Source organism: Lolium rigidum, chromosome 1 (assembly GCF_022539505.1).
Source record: "Lolium rigidum isolate FL_2022 chromosome 1, APGP_CSIRO_Lrig_0.1, whole genome shotgun sequence".
Taxonomy (NCBI): Eukaryota; Viridiplantae; Streptophyta; class Magnoliopsida; order Poales; family Poaceae; genus Lolium; species Lolium rigidum.
This window is the reverse complement of record NC_061508.1, coordinates 346,193,840-346,212,666: the sequence shown is the minus strand read 5'-3', so window position 1 is coordinate 346,212,666 and position 18,827 is coordinate 346,193,840. Positions and strand designations below refer to the sequence as shown.

General features: G+C 44.6%; 1 protein-coding gene across 1 annotated transcript; it reads left to right on the top strand.

The window, feature by feature from the left end:
* The first annotated feature begins 12,465 nt into the window (after positions 1–12,465).
* LOC124664415 (F-box/LRR-repeat protein At3g26922-like) lies at positions 12,466–17,777 on the top strand. The gene is made up of 8 exons (XM_047201944.1): positions 12,466–13,461; positions 13,567–13,710; positions 13,851–15,032; positions 15,404–15,753; positions 16,108–16,198; positions 16,462–16,577; positions 17,275–17,388; positions 17,475–17,777. Exons 1-3 carry the CDS (start codon positions 12,466–12,468, stop codon positions 14,223–14,225), a joined length of 1,515 nt encoding a protein of 504 aa, XP_047057900.1. The 3' UTR covers positions 14,226–15,032; positions 15,404–15,753; positions 16,108–16,198; positions 16,462–16,577; positions 17,275–17,388; positions 17,475–17,777.
* The last annotated feature ends 1,050 nt before the right edge of the window (positions 17,778–18,827 follow it).

Here is an 18,827-nt window from a genome sequence, read left to right as displayed (position 1 = left end):
AATCATTCTTAACACTTCTAGACATTGCATAAAGCTAATGGACATTAATGGATCAAAGAAATTCATCCAACATAGCAAAAGAGGCAATGCGAAATAAAAGGCAGAATCTGTCAAAACAGAACAGTCCGTAAATATGGATTTTATTAGGCCACCAGACTTGCTCAAATGAAAATGCTCAAATTGAATGAAAGTTGCGTACATATCTGAGGATCACTCACGTAAATTGGCATAATTTTCTGAGTTACCTACAGAGAATTAGACCCAGATTCGTGACAGCAAAGAAATCTGTTTCTGCGCAGTAATCCAAATCTAGTACTTACTTTACTATCAAAGACTTTACTTGGCACAACAAAACACAAAACTAAGATAAGGAGAGGTTGCTACAGTAGTAAACAACTTCCAAGACACAAATATAAAACAAAGTACTGTAGCAAAATAACACATGGGTTATCTCCCAAGAAGTTCTTTCTTTTTAGCCATTAAGATGGGCTCAAGCAGCTTTAATGATGCACTCGCAAGAAATAGTATTTGAAGCAAAAGAGAGCATCAAGAGGCAAATTCAAAACACATTTAAGTCTAACATGCTTCCTATGCATAGAAATCTTGTAAATAAACAAGTTCATGAAGAGCAAAGTAACAAGCATAGGAAGATAAAACAAGTGTAGCTTCAAAAATTTCAGCACATAGAGAGGCATTTTAGTAACATGAAAATTTCTACAACCATATTTTCCTCTCTCATAATAACTTTCAGTAGCAACATGAGCAAACTCAACAATATAACTATCACATAAAGCATTCTTATCATGAGTCTCATGCATAAAATTATTACTCTCCACATAAGCATAATCAATTTTATTAGTTGTAGTGGGAGCAAATTCAACAAAGTAGCTATCATTATTATTCTCATCAAGTGTAGGAGGCATAGTATAATCACAACAAAATTTACTCTCCATAGTAGGTTGTACCAAAAGACCACTATTATTATCATCACAAATAGGAGGCAAAGTATCATCAAAGAAAATTTTCTCCTCAATGCTTGGGGGACTAAAAATATCATGAAAACCAGCTTCCCCAAGCTTAGAACTTTCTATATTATTATCAACAATGGTGTTCAAAGCGTTCATACTAATATTACTACCAGCATGCAAATAAGATTCCATAGGTTTTTTAATTTTTGCATCAAACAATCCATGTTTTAAATCAGGAAATAGAATAAGAAGCTCACTCTTGTACATTATGCCAAACTAGTGTAAACAAGAAACAAAAAGATGCAATTGCAGGATCTAAAGGAAATAGCTTCGAGCACACACACGACGGCGCCGTAAAAATACTTTACCCGGGACCGTAGTATGAGAGCCTTTTACCTTTCCTCCCCGGCAACGGCGCCGTAAAAGTGCTTGATGTCTACGGGAGCTTCTATTCTTGTAGACAAGTGTTGGGCCTCCAAGAGCAGAGGTTTGTAGAACAGCAGCAAGTTTCCCTTAAGTGGATCACCCAAGGTTTATCGAACTCGGGGAGGAAGAGGTCAAAGATATCCCTCTCATGCAACCCCGCAACCACAAAGCAAGAAGTCTCTTGTGTCCCCAACACACCTAATAGGTGCACTAGTTCGGCGAAGAGATAGTGAAATACAGGTGGTATGAATAAGTAGTAGCAACGGCACCGTAACAGTTGCTTTGCCCAGACAAGTAAACAAGCAAGTAGTAACGCAGCAAGTAGTAACGCAAAGAGAACAGTAAACAAGTAGCGATAGCAGTATTTAGGAACAAGGCCTAGGGATTAGACTTTCACTAGTGGACACTCTCAACATTGATCACATAACAAAACAGATAAATGCATACTCTACACTCTTGTTGGATGATGAACACATTGCGTAGGATTACACGAACCCTCAATGCCGGAGGTAACAAGCTCCACAATAATGCTCATATTTTAGTAACCTTTAGTGTAAGATAGATCAACAAGACTAAACCAAGTACTAGCATAGCATGCACACTCGTCACCTTCATGCATATGTAGGAGGAATAGATCACATCAATATTATCATAGCAATAGTTAACTTCGCAATCTACAAGAGATCATGATCATAGCATAAACCAAGTACTAACACGGTGCACACACTGTCACCTTTGCACACGTGCAGGAGGAATAAAACTACTTTAATAACACATCACTAGAGTAGCACATAGATAAATTGTGATACAAAACATATTGCAATCTTAAAGAGATATAAATAAGCACCTCACTATGCCATTCAACAGTGAATAAGTATTCTATGAAATATGGCCTAAGAGACCCACACGGTGCACACACTGTCACCTTTACACACGTGGGACAAGGAGTCTCCGGAGATCACATAAGTAAAACTCACTTGACTAGCATAATGACATCTAGATTACAAGCATCATCATATGAATCTCAATCATGTAAGGCAGCTCATGAGATTATTGTATTGAAGCACATAGGAGAGAGATGAACCACATAGCTACCGGTACAGCCCCGAGCCTCGATGGAGAACTACTCCCTCCTCATGGGAGCAGACAGCGGTGATGAAGATGGCGGTGGAGATGGCAGCGGTGTCGATGGAGAAGCCTTCCGGGGCACTTCCCCGCTCCGGCAGGGTGCCGGAACGAGACTCCTGTCCCCCGGATCTTGGCTTCGCGATGGCGGCGGCTCGGGAAGGTTTCGTGGTTTTCGTCCAACGCCCCGAGGTTTTTAGGTCGTGGGCTTTATATAGGCGGAGAGGCGGCGCAGAGGGCTTCCGGGGGCCCACACCCTAGGGGGCGCGCCCCCCTTTGGCCGCGCCGGGGTGTGGTGTGGTGGCCCTGCCCCCTTCTCTGGCGGTTCTCGTGTGTTCTGGATGCTTCCGGGTAAAATAGGAACCCGGGCGTTGATTTCGTCCGATTCCGAGAATATTTCGTTACTAGGATTTCTGAAACCAAAAACAGCAGAAAACAGGAACCGGCACTTCGGCATCTTGTTAATAGGTTAGTTCCAGAAAATGCACGAATATGACATAAAGTGTGCATATAACATGTAGATAACATCAATAATGTGGCATAGAACACAAGAAATTATCGATACGTTGGAGACGTATCACCTTGCAGACGAACCGGGGAATGAAGATCGTCTTCATCTGAGCGTAGTTGGTGATCGGGGTGCCGACATACTGACGGTGCTTCGGGTACCGCTGCAATCGACAAGGAACACCTGTTAGTGCGGACGATATTGACATGTATATACTTTCAGATCTATGCAGGAGCTCAATGAGGATTCGTACCAGGATGTACTCGTCCGCCGCCCCTTCATCGCCGCTGTAGAAGCAGCAACCATCTTCGCTCCAGTCCAGAATCCGATCGAATTCCATCTTCATGATGACGCTCGACTTCGTCCTCCAGTTTCTGATGTGGTTGTACAGCTGAAGAGTGGTGACATGTACGCCGGCGAATGCAAGAACATCCACGGCTACCTTCTTCATCTGCTGCTCCTTGAATCCCATGTCGAAGTAGACGCCGCTACGGACGAGCTGAACCAACCGGTTCAGCAAAAACGATGATAGCTCAGGTTTTCAAACCATGGCTGGTTTGCTTGCTATCAGAGATGGCTGAGCATTCACAGTTGGCGCAGATAGATCAGGGGAGCCCAAAGGTATGATGGCCTACATGACAAACACTAGGAGATTAATGAACTACCACATGGAAATCCTTAAGCACTAGCAGATCTATGAAGTACCACATGGACATCCTTAAGCACTAGCAGATCTATGAACTACCAGTACCACATCAAAGAACCACGAGGTAGGTAAGATCGGCCTTACAGTGAATGGAGCCACACGCAGCACCGAGGTAGGGGAAGCAGGGGACCCTGGCGAAGATGCAGGCAGCACCACCGTCCCAGTGGAAGATGCAGGCAGCACCACCGTCCCCGTCGTAGAGTCAGATAGAACCTGGAAAACCTTCACAACCTCCACCAGCGACGAAGGAATGTCCTACAATGGATTCGTTCAGACCCCGGTTGTGTAAACATAAGATCTAGATCTAAGGCTAGGGTTTGCAGAAGCTTACCACAACCGAAGTCATCGACGCAGACAAAGAAGATGACCATCCTCCGCCACAGCCGCCGTCGCCGCCGCAAGCCTCGCCGACCGTGCGGGTGAGGTAGAACCGGCCATGTTGCTAGATCGGGGATGCTGGATGAGCTCGAAATGGGGGGGGGGGGGGGGGGGGGATTTGGATTTGCCGGTGAGAGAGCCGCCCCTATATACGGTGGCGAAAATTCAAGCGCGGTGACCGAATTCATGGCGCCGAGATTTCACCGTCCCGCGCGAGCTCCCGCCATCTCCCGCGGTGGCTCTGCGAGGACGCCGCGTTCTCCACTTCTGCGGAAACGGGGATGACTCGCTAGAAACGGTCGAACCGGGCGTTCCTCCAGGGCCTGACCCGAGGGTGCTTTGAGAACCGGTTCATGCAAGAACGCGGCGTCGACCAGGTAACCAAACGGACAGAAAAAAGTTGGACCGATGCGAGTCAAGGAGCATGCAGCCTACCAAACGCGCCCTATCTAGCAGAGTGGAGCAAACACAGGAAAAATTGAAAGGGAGAAACAATAGTATTTATTTCAGTTCCGTGCAACTGGAGTTTATATATTTGGAATTATTTATTTATCTTGCTAGTGGTACAATTGGAGATTTATATATAGACTACATAATGAATGCACATTTTTTTATCTAGACATTTCCCACCACGATCAAGCTTTTAACTAATCAGTTTTAGAAGCAACTGCTACATCCGGTAGTCTTTAACATGAGCTTCTCAAACTAGAGTAAATTGTTCCACCAGCTAAACTGACTCGAATTGCACTAAAGATCTGGGTTGTAAATAAATTAATAGGCCTTATGTTGATATATTTTTAAAACAGGGATGGATCTTCTGTTCGCTTTTGGGAGGATGTTTGGCTAGGTGATATTTCCTTAGCAGAACAATAACCATCTTTATATAATATAGTGCAGCGGAAAAATGTTTTGGTAGCCAATATGTTGGCACAAACTCCGCTAAATATTAGTTTTAGAAGGACCTTTAATGAGTATAAATGGAATCAATAAATTCATTTATGCCAACGGCTAATGACGGTTCGGTTATCTAATAACCCGGACAAATTTGTTTGGAAACTTTGGTTAAATCTATGTACCTTAACTTAATGAATGGTCATACTAGGATTTTATATAAATACTTATGGAAATTGAAAATTCCTATCAAAATTAAAATCTTCATGTGGTTCCTTAATAACAAAGTGTTGATCAGAAAAGATAATTTTGGCCAAACATAATTGTAATGATGGTCAAAAGTGTTATTTTGTGATTCTTTAGAAACCGTACAATACTTATTCTTATCATTTCGTTTTGCTCAAATCAGTTGGGGTATAATTTATCTAACCTATAATATACCCCGCCTGCTAATATTTCTAATATGTTTGGTAACTGATTTAATGGGGTAGAAAAGAATGATAAAGCTCGGATACAGATTGGTATATTAGCTTTATCTTGGTCCATGTGGACAAGTAGGAATGATTGTATTTTTAACAAACAAAAGAGAACTAATTTTTTGTAAGTTATTCGACGTGTTGTGCATTAGATACAACAATGGGCCTACCTTCTCCCGGTGAATCAGCGGGAGGTTATGATTACTGGATGCAGCCGTGTGCTAACGGTTACATGGGATGTCTTTTTCCAGGCTACTGGATATATAGCGTCATATTAGTAGACATCACAAAATAGATAGCTATATGTTGCTTTTCATTTTTAGATGGTTGATACATCTCTCAACGTTATTTGATCCATGATTGTGAACTCTTGAACTTTTGAAACTCTGAAATAAATGGAAAAAAGCAATATGCATCGACTGATGTAGAGGCCGGGGCATCTTCCATTTCAAAAAAAAGGCCTTATGTTGATTCCTCGCACTCAGAACTTCAATAGGGACAAGGTGTTTCTGCACTCGGCTGCATCTACACCTTTTATTTGAAATGTATTTTGAACAAATTTAAAAATATTAAAAAAAAAGTCACGTGTATATCTCGACATGTTACTTGCTCATAATGTTGTTTTGACGAAAACCGACATGTTTTGTGTCCTATGTAAAAAAAAAGTTGGTACCAAAATAGTCTCTTCCGACACATTTTTTTAATCTTTTTTACACATAGCATAAAAGTTATCGGATTTATGTGAAACTTCACGTCCACACATAAAACATGTCGGAACAAGTCCATCTACATGCGTTTTTCTTTCCTAAATTTATTAACATTGTGAAATATGGTTAGTAGATACCGGGTGCATATACTACACCCAGGATCAGTTTGGAGTTTCACTGCTGAAAATGTTTGTAATTAATTAATAGTAATATTTTGTGTGTGAAATAGCGAATAAACAATATGCTAACACATTTTATTTTCGGATCTGAATGTCGTCGGTTTATAATGTTTCATATATCAAATTTGGTGTGTTCGTGCGACGCACATTGTTTTGGTACTATTATTTGCTGCGAGGTTTAGCTTAGCTAGCACAGAATCAATCAACTAGCTAGGACTTCCTTTCTCCGTACTAGCTAGGAGTTCTAATTGTATGGAGTTCCTATGAAATATATTGTACGTTTACAAATCCCCAACTTGGTCGGCGCAGTTGGCTCAGAAGCCTTAGAGCATCTTTAGCCGCGTCTCTCAAAGCGTCTCTCAAAGGGATTTGGGACGCGTCGGACAAAATTTCGTTTCCAGTCGCGAGTCCCAAAGGCCCTTTCCGTCCGGTGAATCCCAATACGGTGTTCGGCGCCCCGAGCCCGTCCCCGCTCCACAGGGGATGCTCCGGGCACGCCGGTCAGTTCCCTCCACCACCGTCTCCACCACCACCTCCGCCACCTCCAGCACCGCAGTTCGACATCGACCCGGAAGCTGCGGAGAACGAGGCGTGGGAGGAGGCGGCGCTGGCAGACACCATAGCGGTGTTTGACGCCGCCATGGCGAAAGAGGCGCGGTGGCGCCGGACGGAGGAGATGGGCGAGCGGTGGCATGCAGAGCGTCGGCGCCTATACATGGAGCGGGATCTCCAGCACCGTGAACGGCGGGAGGCAATTGAGCAGTAGCGGCGGGAGGCGGTGGAGCGTTAGCAGTGGCAGGCGGAGGAGGAGCAGGAGGCGGTGGAGCTTTAGCAGTGGCAGGCGGCGGAGGAGCGGGAGGTGGCGCTGGCGGCAACGGAGGCGGCATGGGGAGGGCGGGCGGATGCGTTGGAGGCGGAGGCCGATGCATTGGTGGCGCAAATGGAGGAGGAGGAGGAGGAGGAGGAGGAGGAGGAGGAGGAGGAGGATGACGACGACGAGACGGCAGAGGAGGAGGAGGAGGACGACGACAACGACTTCAAGTGCTCTGACGACGATAGGCCGCACCCGGACGAGGCGGCGGATCAGCAACGAGCGCTCATCGAGTCCTTCAAGTCAGAGAAGAAGCTCTAGGATGATGTCCGTGCCCGCGAAGACGAGCAGATTCGCCGCACCGTCGAACTCTTCCTCCAGGTGGCGCAGCATGGGAGGGCAGTCGACGACGCGCTGATGGAGCAGCGGCGTCTGCTCGCCACCCTACGCAGGGAGAGGCGGCGCGCGGAATAGGAGCTGCGCCGGAGGGCAGGCGATGACGGGGCGGGGCCGTCGAACGGACCGCCGGACGGCTAGTAGGATAGGGTTAGATAAAACTAGCCATTTTCATTTAAACTTGCAATATATAATCAAATTTGTATAAAAACCTTTATTTTCGTGCACTTTTATTTATTTGGGGACACGTTTGGGGGACGCGGCTGGGGAGCGACGTCCCCCAAACGCGGCACGAAAAAAACGTGTTCCCCAAATGCTCGATCCGACACCCTTTGGAAACGCTTTGAGGGACGCCGGTGAAGATGCTCTTAGCCTGACAAGAACACACGTGTTGTAAGCACGATGCCGTCAGTTCCAGTATTGTATATCTGCGTTTGAGCTCCACCCTTTTTATATGTAACAATAAATTTTTTATTTTTAAAAACTTAGTTGTACATTTCTAGCTTTCCGAAAAATAATTGGATAGTAGAGCGATGTGCCGAAAGAAGCTACTAGCTGTCTGTGTGACACCCCGAGGTCACAGGGAAATAATGGATTAGTCTAACTTATCTGAACAACCTGGCTTAGTCTTAAAAAAATCCAGCGCAATCATCCCCAACCCCAAGCAAAATACACGGCATCACAGCTGCGTGCCTACACATCGATCAGTGCTGCGTAGTACAATGCACACGGTTGAATTTACGATCCACGTTACTTTGCAGTGCACGTAGCTAACTAAACAATGGTGGAATGACGATGCTAATTGAAGCTAAATCACGTTCTATGTATCTGGAAATTCTTATATATTTGCACAATCTGGTTGCCGTGGTTAAAGAAGTTTTCTTCATTTAGAGGTGATGGGGTGGCCATTGTAAAACCCCTAGGGTTCCACCCCTCTCGCCGGCGACGCCATTAGCCCTCTCAGCCTCCTGTGGCCTTGGGGGAGACGTGGCGGACCATGGCCTCTCGTCGCTGGAGGGTTACTGTTCTTTGTTTTGGTTGTTTTCCAGTGTCTTGTTCTAGTTGGTGAGGCGGCGGCTATATTCTTAATAAAATACTTAAGGTCCTCCTCGCCCTATATGAGTTTTTTCGATCTACGATTATCATCATTAGCGATGGTTATTGCTCTGGTGCGTTGGTCTTTTCGGACATTAGCACAATAATTTCCTGTTTATCTACTACAACAAACACTAATCGAAGGAGTAATATTTTAGGAAAGTCAAATAAGTAATTAGCCGGGGCGGCTAATCCCGGGAACAAGTAAACAGCGGGGACAGCGCGACAAGTCGACACCGGCGTACGCGGCTGGGGCTGGCACGGCGACAGGCACAGAGGGGCTTTGTCTGCGTGTCACGATAGCTGTAGAATGCAGCTTGCAGCCACCAGTTTATCAAGATCCAGTTTAAAGATCCAGTTTAAGCAAACCTAACTGGTGGAATGGAGGGGATCCATTGGTTAACCGGCCACCGCGTGAGCTCCTCGGGGTAAGTAGCCGCTCGCTCACCGTCGCGCCTATCGTCAACACCATCGAGGAGATTAATTGTCTTGCAATTTTTCTTTAGGTTGGTCATAGTGCATAGTATCATATACTAGTATCATGCATATGATACTTGTCTATGATATTATCTCTATAGTGGGTGGTATTATAGTGTAGTATCATAAACTTGTAAATTTATTATTTTGTAGAATCCCAATGTAAATCTATGTACAAGATCTATTTGGTATTTACTTTTCTCGTAACGTGCGCTATGATACAGTACTCTAATCCTATCTATCCTCATTAATTAGATGCCACATCATCATTTTTGTGAGCCTAGGATGCATGAGAGCAATTCTAATAGTGCAGCCGGGTGCTGGCTATAAGGTCAGCTATAGTCAGCTTATAGCTAACTTGTACAATAGTTGGCTTTAAGGATTGATAACTTTATGTGTAAAAGGCCCACCACACATACTCACAAATTGCCTAGGAGCACGTGCAAGAGCTGGCTCTTGCATGAGAGCCCATCTCTCTTCTCTCTCCACTTCTCTCTCGTCCACCTAAGCAAAACAACACTATTTTAATTCTTATAGCCTGCTGAGTCAGCCTTATTATACTTGCTCTGATACTACCTATGATACTAGCACTATGGCCAGCCTTAGCAGATCTGTGAGTACTCCTCGATGGAGTATTTATCAACCACTGTGCTGCTCATTCTGATCATGTTGGTCTGTGCCCGGCATGCGATGGCTATAGCTGTCAGCCCGTCACCCACAATTTCGGTATTTTCTGGTGTCAGATGTGAGTAAGGTTGCAAGAACATCTTCAGCGGACCATTCCATTTTAGGCACTAAAAATGTCCATTTTAACCTAGTTGGATTAGGTTCTAAACATCAAAATGGCCGTCCGACCACCTTTGCTCGTTTGGGTCAGCCTAGCGGTCCGATGTAAATGACGAAACCATAATATGTTTCATATTTCATGTTTCATTTTTTGGTTGAGAAATATTTCATAGGAAACTGAGAACAAACAAATGTACATATAAAAAACACTAAAATAAAGGTAACGTCTTTGTCGTCGGATGCTCGTCGCTCGGGCTGCATGCCATGCTGTTGGGCGCCACTGGCTGGCCCCCTATTCTCCTCGTCAAAGTCGAGGGTGACGATGTTAGCCTCCGTAGCCAACCTATTGCATGAAACTTTAGGGGCGTTATCTTTGAATTCCTTGATGGTGCGACCGGGTCTTGAGTAGAACGCGATCCAATCAGGCATGTTCTTCTTCGGCGGTGGGTGCTCGCCGTTGAAGTGGTTCAGTGCCGCCTCTCGCTCCTCGCGAAATCTCGTCGACCAGTGCGTTGTACTTTGGGTCGAGCCAAAGCGACTCCTTATGTCGTGTGTAGAAAACATCGCAGCTGAAGACCTTCCCTTTGGGAAGTGGCGGCACGGGAACCCCGCTCAAGCTGATGCCGAAGCCCTTCGGTACCGTTGCTTAGGCGGCAGGAGGATTCCATACTTGGCAAGCTCGGTGGACTCGTGCCAGCTCACCCAAGGTCTATCCATGGCAATGCTGGGAGAGAATGATTCCACTGCCGGTGGTCTATCTAGGAAATAAGCAAGGACTGACGGGGCAATGGCGTTTGACGAATGGACCCACGCGTGCCGGCACATGCCGTTGAAGAGGACACCAAAGGGCCATCATCAATGCCAGCGCTGGAACCAAGCGACCGACTTTAATGGCGGGGCAGAAGGCGAAGAAACCGCTCGATCGCTCCCAGATTGCCATGAGGACTACGAGGGAGGCCACCCTCGCGGTCCGCGGCAACGCAATTCCAACCCAAATTTGGGTCGTGACAGTTCTCCTCGGATCCCAATCCAATCTCCCAATCAGTGATAAATAGACGGTCCAATGAGATCTCAAATGTTGTCCCTACCTACTGAGGAATCAAAAGTGTACGTAGAACTTGTTCAAAAAATAAGTGCACGTAGAAAAAGAGTGTTGCAAATGTGGTGATACATGTTCAACTGAGTATAGAGGGAATCAAGATAGGACTCCTTCTTCGTAGTGGTCAACAGGTTTGGTATCTCTGGGTTACTATTGCACTTGAGCTTTCTTATTTCTCTTCTTGCGGTATTCTCGAATGGAATAGTTGACCCTATTCACTAGTCTCGGCCGGACAGCTGCTAGAGCTCGAGGGCTTTCTCAAAGAAGGGGGGATGTTAGCGCTTCTACTTCGACTACTCGTGCCCCGATTACAACACAAGACGACGTCGGCCTACGAGCCAGACCCAATGGGTCGTTGCCCACATGTCGGTCCGTTTGTGTCAACCCTCCATGTTAGGGTTTTGACCTCGTAGTGTCCGCGCGGACACAAACATATCTCGTTGGTCCGTCCCTTCCCATTGGAAGTCGAGGTTGAGCACTAGGATCGATCCAATCATTCCGCCACACGGAATGGAAACGTTTCGGGCTCCTACCCGCTGATTCCTCAATGGAAACAGGGAAGGAAACACAAGACAAAGACAACTGATTATTATTTAATTAGTACTACGTGCGAGGAAGGAGGTAGTTGTTAACTGTGACCATGTTAAGTATTCTATCCGTCTATAAATAGATGTCTGAGTATAATCTAAATTTGGATATATCTAAACATTAAATAGCATCTAGATTTAACTGAATTTAGAAAAGTCTCATACATCTATTTATGGAGAGAGAGAGGTAGTACAAGACTTTATAAGTACAGTACACAAATGCAAACGGATAATCGCAATCCCCAATGAGATGATAGCAACACAGTACCATTTAACACATCGAAACAACAAGAGCAAGCCCATGTATCCAGATTATACTTCTGCAATTAGTGGCATTATTAAACTTCGATTAGTTTCAACCTATAAATCCATTTATATACCCTCTCCTTGCTAAAATATAGTGCATATAAGATATTTTAAAAAAAGTTAAAAGATGTAAAGTTTGATCAAGTATATACTTCAGAAAATCCTCGACTATGAGATAAAAAAAACTGTTATGCATCGAAACCCATGATCTGATTATGTCTCATCATCGTAAGATTCACAACTCAAGTACCACCCAGAATACATCATGTTTTTGTTGTTGCTGTGAGCAATTAACATTAGTTGGGCCGCAAAGTAATTTGAAAGAAATATCCTCAGTATTTTGTAGAGAAATAAATGGGCCACGGGCAATTGGTTTCGAACATTACGGCCCACCTAGGCTAATTCCCACAGGCCACAGCTCAGGAGCAGTTTCCTTCGGCTGTTGCTGCTCCACTGTACAGGCATCGATAGCACGCGCACCGCCGGAAACCCTCGTCCCCATCCCAGCGCCCCCGGCGGCGGCGGCGGGCCGGCGGCGGCGGCCATGGACACCCGGGTGCCTCCCTATTCCATGGACCCCGTGAAGGAGGAGCTCTTCCGGCGCAAAGGCTACGACCCTGCCGAGGTAGAAGCGCACTTCGCCCGCGTGCTCTCCGACGCCCACTGCGCCCTCCCGGACCCGCCCGCGTCCGTCGACGGCCGCCTCTCCTCCCTCCTCCCCCACGACGGCGTCGACCGCGTCAGCAGCCTCCCCGACGAGCTCCTCGGCAACATCGTCTCCCGCCTCCCCATCCTGGAGGCCGCGCTCTCCCGCCGCTGGCGCGGGGTCTGGCGCTCCACCCCGCTCGTCCTCGTCGACTCCCACATCCTCCCTGCCGTCGCCGTGGTCGGGCGTGCCGACGCGCGGCGCATCACCTCCGCCGTCTCCCGCATCCTCCGCGCGCACCCGGGCCCTTTCCGCTGCGTCCACCTCACCAGCTCCTACATGGAGGAGTTCCAGCTCCTGCTCACGCCATGGCTCCACACCCTCGCCGCCAAGGGCATCCAGGAGCTCGTCCTCTTCAACCGTCCCTGCCCGCTCGACTTCCTCCTCCCCGCAGCCTTCTTCGGCATGACCACCCTCACGCGGCTCCACCTCGGCATGTGGAGGTTCCCCGACACGGCCAGCGTCTCGCGCGCCACCTGCTTCCCCAACCTCCGCGAGCTCGGCTTCATCTCCGTCTTCATGGAGAGCAGGGGTTTGGACTTCATCCTCGACAGGAGCCCCGTGCTCGACACGCTCTGCGTCGGTGGCAACATGTTCAAGATCCCACTCCGCCTCGTCAGCCAGAGCCTCCGCTGCGTGCACATCATCGGGTGCTCATTCGAAGAAATCGCCGTGGTGGACGCACCGTGCCTCGAGCGGCTCATCTATTCGGGGGGTTGGAGCATCGACGGGGCCAGCACCAAGGTGAAGATCGGCCATGCCCCCAGGCTGCAAGTGTTGGGATACCTGGATGCAGCAAACCATGTCCTAGAGGTCCGCAACACCGTCGTCAAGGTAGCAGCTCGATCGTCTTTTACATTTGCTCTATCTATTGTAGTACCTTCGTTCCGATGTGTCATGTGTGTCTCTTAATTGGGTGCATTGAGATTGCGACTGCAGGCTGGGACAAAGGTGAGCCCAAGCACCATCGTACCAAGCGTGAGGATCCTGGCTTTGGAGGTGTGTTTCCGTGTCCGTACCCATGTCAAGATGATCCCGGCAATCCTCAGATGCTTTCCCAACGTTGAGACGCTCCACATCATGGTAATGCATCTTTTGACATTCATTCATTTGCACCGTACGTTGTGTACTAGCATTAGCATCGGATTGTGAATTGCTGTTGTTGTGCATGATCCATCAGTAGCTGCTCAACTTCATGTGCGCTGATGAATTACAATTTTCAGTCTGCAGAAACTGATCAACCCGCTGGCAAGGTCAACCTCAAGTTCTGGAACGAGTCTGGTACCATAGAGTGCATCCGCTCCCGCATCAAGCGGCTGGAGTTCCATTATTTCCGATGGGATCGAAGCGAGCTTGCGTTCCTCAAGTTTTTCCTAGGGAATGCGCTGGCACTGAAGGAGGCGGTGTTAGTGATCTCTGATGCAAGTTTCACTTCGGTGGAGGATTTGCGTTTAAAAGTGGCGCCTCTCGGGTCCATGAAACGGGCTAGTGCAGGCTCCTCAATCAGGGTCTCCATACGTACTAAGCCTGAAGGAGACAACATGCGGAGCTACAAAAGATCATCCGATTTTTCTCTTGCTGACCCTTTCGCAGTCTAAATCAACGGTGCCTATTGTTTCCTGTGCGAAGAAAATTGATCTAGAAGTTCTTAATGTGTTCTGTTGTCCCCAGTATGGACATGCACCGTTTTCAGTTTTTTGATGATCTGCCCTGGCTTTTGTTTCTCCAAACATGATGAGCTTAAGTGGTGAAGTTAGTAGTACTGTTTTAGATGATGCAAATGACTACCATTCTGTGGTAAATACTACAGTGTTTTTTATGATGGTATTTATGGAGCACCTACTGTGTTTGTGTGTGATTTCATTAGCTAGGTTTGATCTGATATGAATGGTGTTACTTTGCACAATTGCTGCTAAACGTTGTGGGGTTTGATGCTGGGGATAATTAGCGATATCTGTCGCTGTATGGACCTGCATTGTTTTAAATTTTTTGATGGATTTTATTGCTCTGAACATGCTTATTATTGATAAACTGTTGCCTGTCATTGAGATGTTTTTGCATGAAAATATACCACCCATTTCAAGTATTCAGTGTGGCTTCTGAACCCCGTTAATGATTGTCGGCTAGAGTTATTCCATAGGTTACATTTTACAGGAAAGTAACAGCTCGTGGTAGAGCTATACAAGTCTACTCCTTGAATGTGGTTCCGCAAGTATCTAACACGGTACACTGGTGGCAAGTCCATGTAGGCGCTTATCAGCTTCTCAAGTCACTTCACACTTACCGTGAAACCTTGTTATTGATATAGCTATTTTGATTTTGTATCCACACAGATAAAGCTACATTGATTCTCTCTCCAGGCAGCACCGGGGAAGAACCTAAACTCCGAAAATTTTGCTTTCAAGGTAGGTGTAATGTTTCCATGTGTTCTTATGCTGCTACATTTGACATTCTCTATAACATGTAGACTTTGGGCAAGCGATGCTAAAAGATGCACTGGTGGTAAACTTTCGTGATTTTGGCTTTTAAAGTTAATAAGGTGACACATGCTTCGCAATGTTTTAAATTCCAAGCCTTTTCCCTCCTATCAAAAGCAGAGGTACATGCTAAAATAGAAAACAAGATAGAGTCATGGACATCTAATATCATCAAGCTGGTTCATCTAAGTTTTTGTTAAATTATTCCCTTACGACATACTTTTGCTCAAACTCCGGGCACTGCCTCTGCTACTAAAGATATAACTATTTTCCTTCTAACAAGGTTATTTATGTTACAGGAGTTACAATTGATAAATGGTTTCGGTGGTGTGGTTCTCAAGTAAACATACAAGATATATGTGGTAACAGGAATCATGTGAAAAATTGTGTGAATCTAAGTTTCCGTGATTTCTCTGAGTTAGATTATCTGTATAATTTTATAAAATACACTAAGAATGGTGTTTGAGATACAATGCTATTCCCTCTGAGTAAACTTTCCTTCTTTTGCTTTCAGCCCTGTTGGGACACATCGTATATCCAAGGAAGATCATCTAATCGTTCAGAGAAAAGGATTGGCCGTTGTTGATTGTTCTTGGGCATGTTTACATGAGGCCCTTTCGTGAAACTCCGTTGTGGTGCCCGCGCCTCTGTAAGATCATCCTATTTTAAGTAAATTCAGTAAAGCTCTGCATCTTGGACTATGATTTAGAAATTTGGGATTGCTTTCAACTACCTGCCTTGCATGGAACTACCTGTAGCATACCATGAAGATCGTTCTAGTAAAAGACTCCTGTAACTTCCTACTAGTTATTGTTTCTAGATTTGTCATCAAGTTGCACATTTCTCTGAGTCAAACTTCTGGACTCGGCTGTTTCAGTTTAGATTTTAGAACATAACCTAACCAAATTAGGTCAGTAATAATCAGTTTCTCTGGCAAGGTTTTGCCTCCTTCAAATTTTTGTAATTTATTAAATAAATTGTTTGTCTTTTGTACTGTTTTCAGTGCCATGGTTGGTAGCAGCAAACCCTGTGAATTATGGCCGCCCATGTCAGCTGTCCCATGTGGAAGCTTTACCAGCAGTCCTCATAATATGGTAAATTTTCTAGGCCTGTGTATCAAAAAAACATTTGTTAAGGTATTGATGTAGATATTTTTTTGCATCACTATGTACTTCGAGTTTCCAAATTCAGGATGCACCATCATGATACATCTGATTTATATTAGGGGGCTATATGATCTTGCTTCTAAGATTTTTATAGAGATGTTGTATCCGGGCATTGTGATGTTGATGAAGTAGTATGGTGCCTAATTTTTCTGTGAAGTGTTCAAGCTAAATTTGTTTATCTGAATCTGTAGTGCAACATACCGTCCATCATTTGAATTTGTAGTTCAAGGTAGTCGGGAGAAAGATACAGGAGAACTGGTGCTCAGAAAATTCAAGTGGGGTCACTCATTCTTATATCACTTAACAGGTCAGTCCAGTAAATATTATTTTTATTATTATAACGCATAGGTTTGTATTGAATTCGGACTATTTAGCCCAATCTATCTACTCCCTCCGTTCACTAATTTAAGGACCATTTAGACATTTCAAATTAGACTTCATATGGACCAAAATGAGTGTATCCACACACTAAAAGTAGACTAGATACAGACCAAAATGAGTAAATCTACACACTAAAATAGACTATATACAAACGAAAATGAGTGAATCTACAAAAACCGAAAAGGTTATACATTAGTGAATGGAGAGAGTACTTGTTTAAGATAGGGTAAACAATGAGGTGCGCATGCTAATAGACAAGTGTCCTAGAAAGCACAAATCCCAGTAACAGTTGCACAGATGAAGCATAGTCGTGTCTGGTTATAGACGTGAACTGCTGGCATAATCACTAATAATCAGTGGTGATACCATGATTACCATGATAATCAAGGGTGTCCTGCATACAGCACTGTGCTGCATTTTTTTTTACTTGATCCAGCAATTTATAAGGCGTTGTATTACTGGTTGAGGGAATTCTTTCATCTTTGAACATGGTACCTGAATTGTGTCACTCTCTCTGTGTTCTACAATATGTAGCCTGGATTCTTCATGGGGGACATGTTTCATTTGCATAATGTATTAGGCCAGGTTTTCACACCTTTTCCCGTGTCATAAATATTGTGCAGAGTTGTGCTGAAAGCATACTCCAAGTGTGATAATGGCACAGAGATCATCAATGTGCAGAACTCGTGGTTAGCACTTAGCAAGTGCGTGTAGTGTTCCAAAGTCATCTGTCAACGGTAACGATCACATCACATCTCGGAGCATCTTAATTTTGATTCACAGAATATTGATTTTACTTTATTTGTGTGCATCACAACGGCAGATGATAAACCGCATCAAAAAACGGAAATGCGCTGATTCATGTCTTCTACTTAATGCTCACTCACACACGCAGATGAAGTTTCCGGATTAGGTGATGATTCCTTACGAGGGTTTTGTATATGTGAGCAGCTGGATGGTGACTTGTATGAAACTTCATCTATGTGCTTGCTGCACATTATTGAAAATGTGCTTTCTGCACACAATTTAGAATATTTTTCCATAACCGCACGATCCTTTTCAGAATATTATGTTGTTACGTGTGAAAAATGATTAAATAAACATTCTAATGTACGGTATATTTACGTCAGGCGTGTTGTAGTTCTCATATCGCCTGTAAAAATAATATATTATTTTTCATACTTGTTGACAAGTTGTTATTATCCAAATTCAATAAAACATTCAATTCCACCGTTTGTACATCCAAACAGGAATCGGAATTGGTGCCATCCTTTGATTCTAACATGAAATACCATGCACACCCAAACAATAGAATTAGAATTGGAGGTGATTTCCTTTCCATCTTGGATTTGGTATTCCATTCAGATTCAATTCCAAAGCCCAATTCTATGCATCCAAACACAGCGTATGTTTCTTCAAAATGTTGATTGAAACAGAAGGGAGGGAGTAATACTCCTCCCCCCCCCCCCCCCCCCACGTTCCATAATTCTTGTTGCCAATTATGAGTTATAGAATGGAGGGAGTAGTATTTATATGATGCCAAATCATCAACTTCCACTTGAACATAAAACTTAGATTATTGATGCATGTGCGGCTTGAGGGAATAAAAGAGTACACCTTCTGCACTCATGAATGGGGAAGGGAGTATTATAGCGTGTGAACTTCATTAAAAGAGGGCTAAAATGAATGCAGCTTTTTGGAGCTTGGGCTACATGTCGCCTGGATTTTGAAGAATTTTTTTAAAAAACAACACTTCAAAGTTTCAAAAAAAATTCCATAAAAAATGACATGTAAAAAATTATTTAGTCTTTGCGTGTGCAAAAACCCAGTGTGAATTAATGTGTATTGTGGGTACTTAAAAATTGGCATTTGTAGATCACAAGAACCGTGCAACTTTTCAAATTTCCAGATTTTTTCATTTTTGTGTAGCCTAAAATACTAGGTATTTCACGTTGATTTTTTGCAGATTCGTAAAATACATATAGATAAAGTTCACATATTGTTTTTTCTACCGAAAATATGATAGTAACGTGAATTGGCACCCAGGAGCATGTGCTATTTCGAATTAGCACCCAGCGGTGTCAGATAGATATGTCAGTATGAATCTGCGGTACATGGTGGATGGGATTGTAATGCTGTTTTGGATACATTTTTGGATGACTGATTATGGGAATCT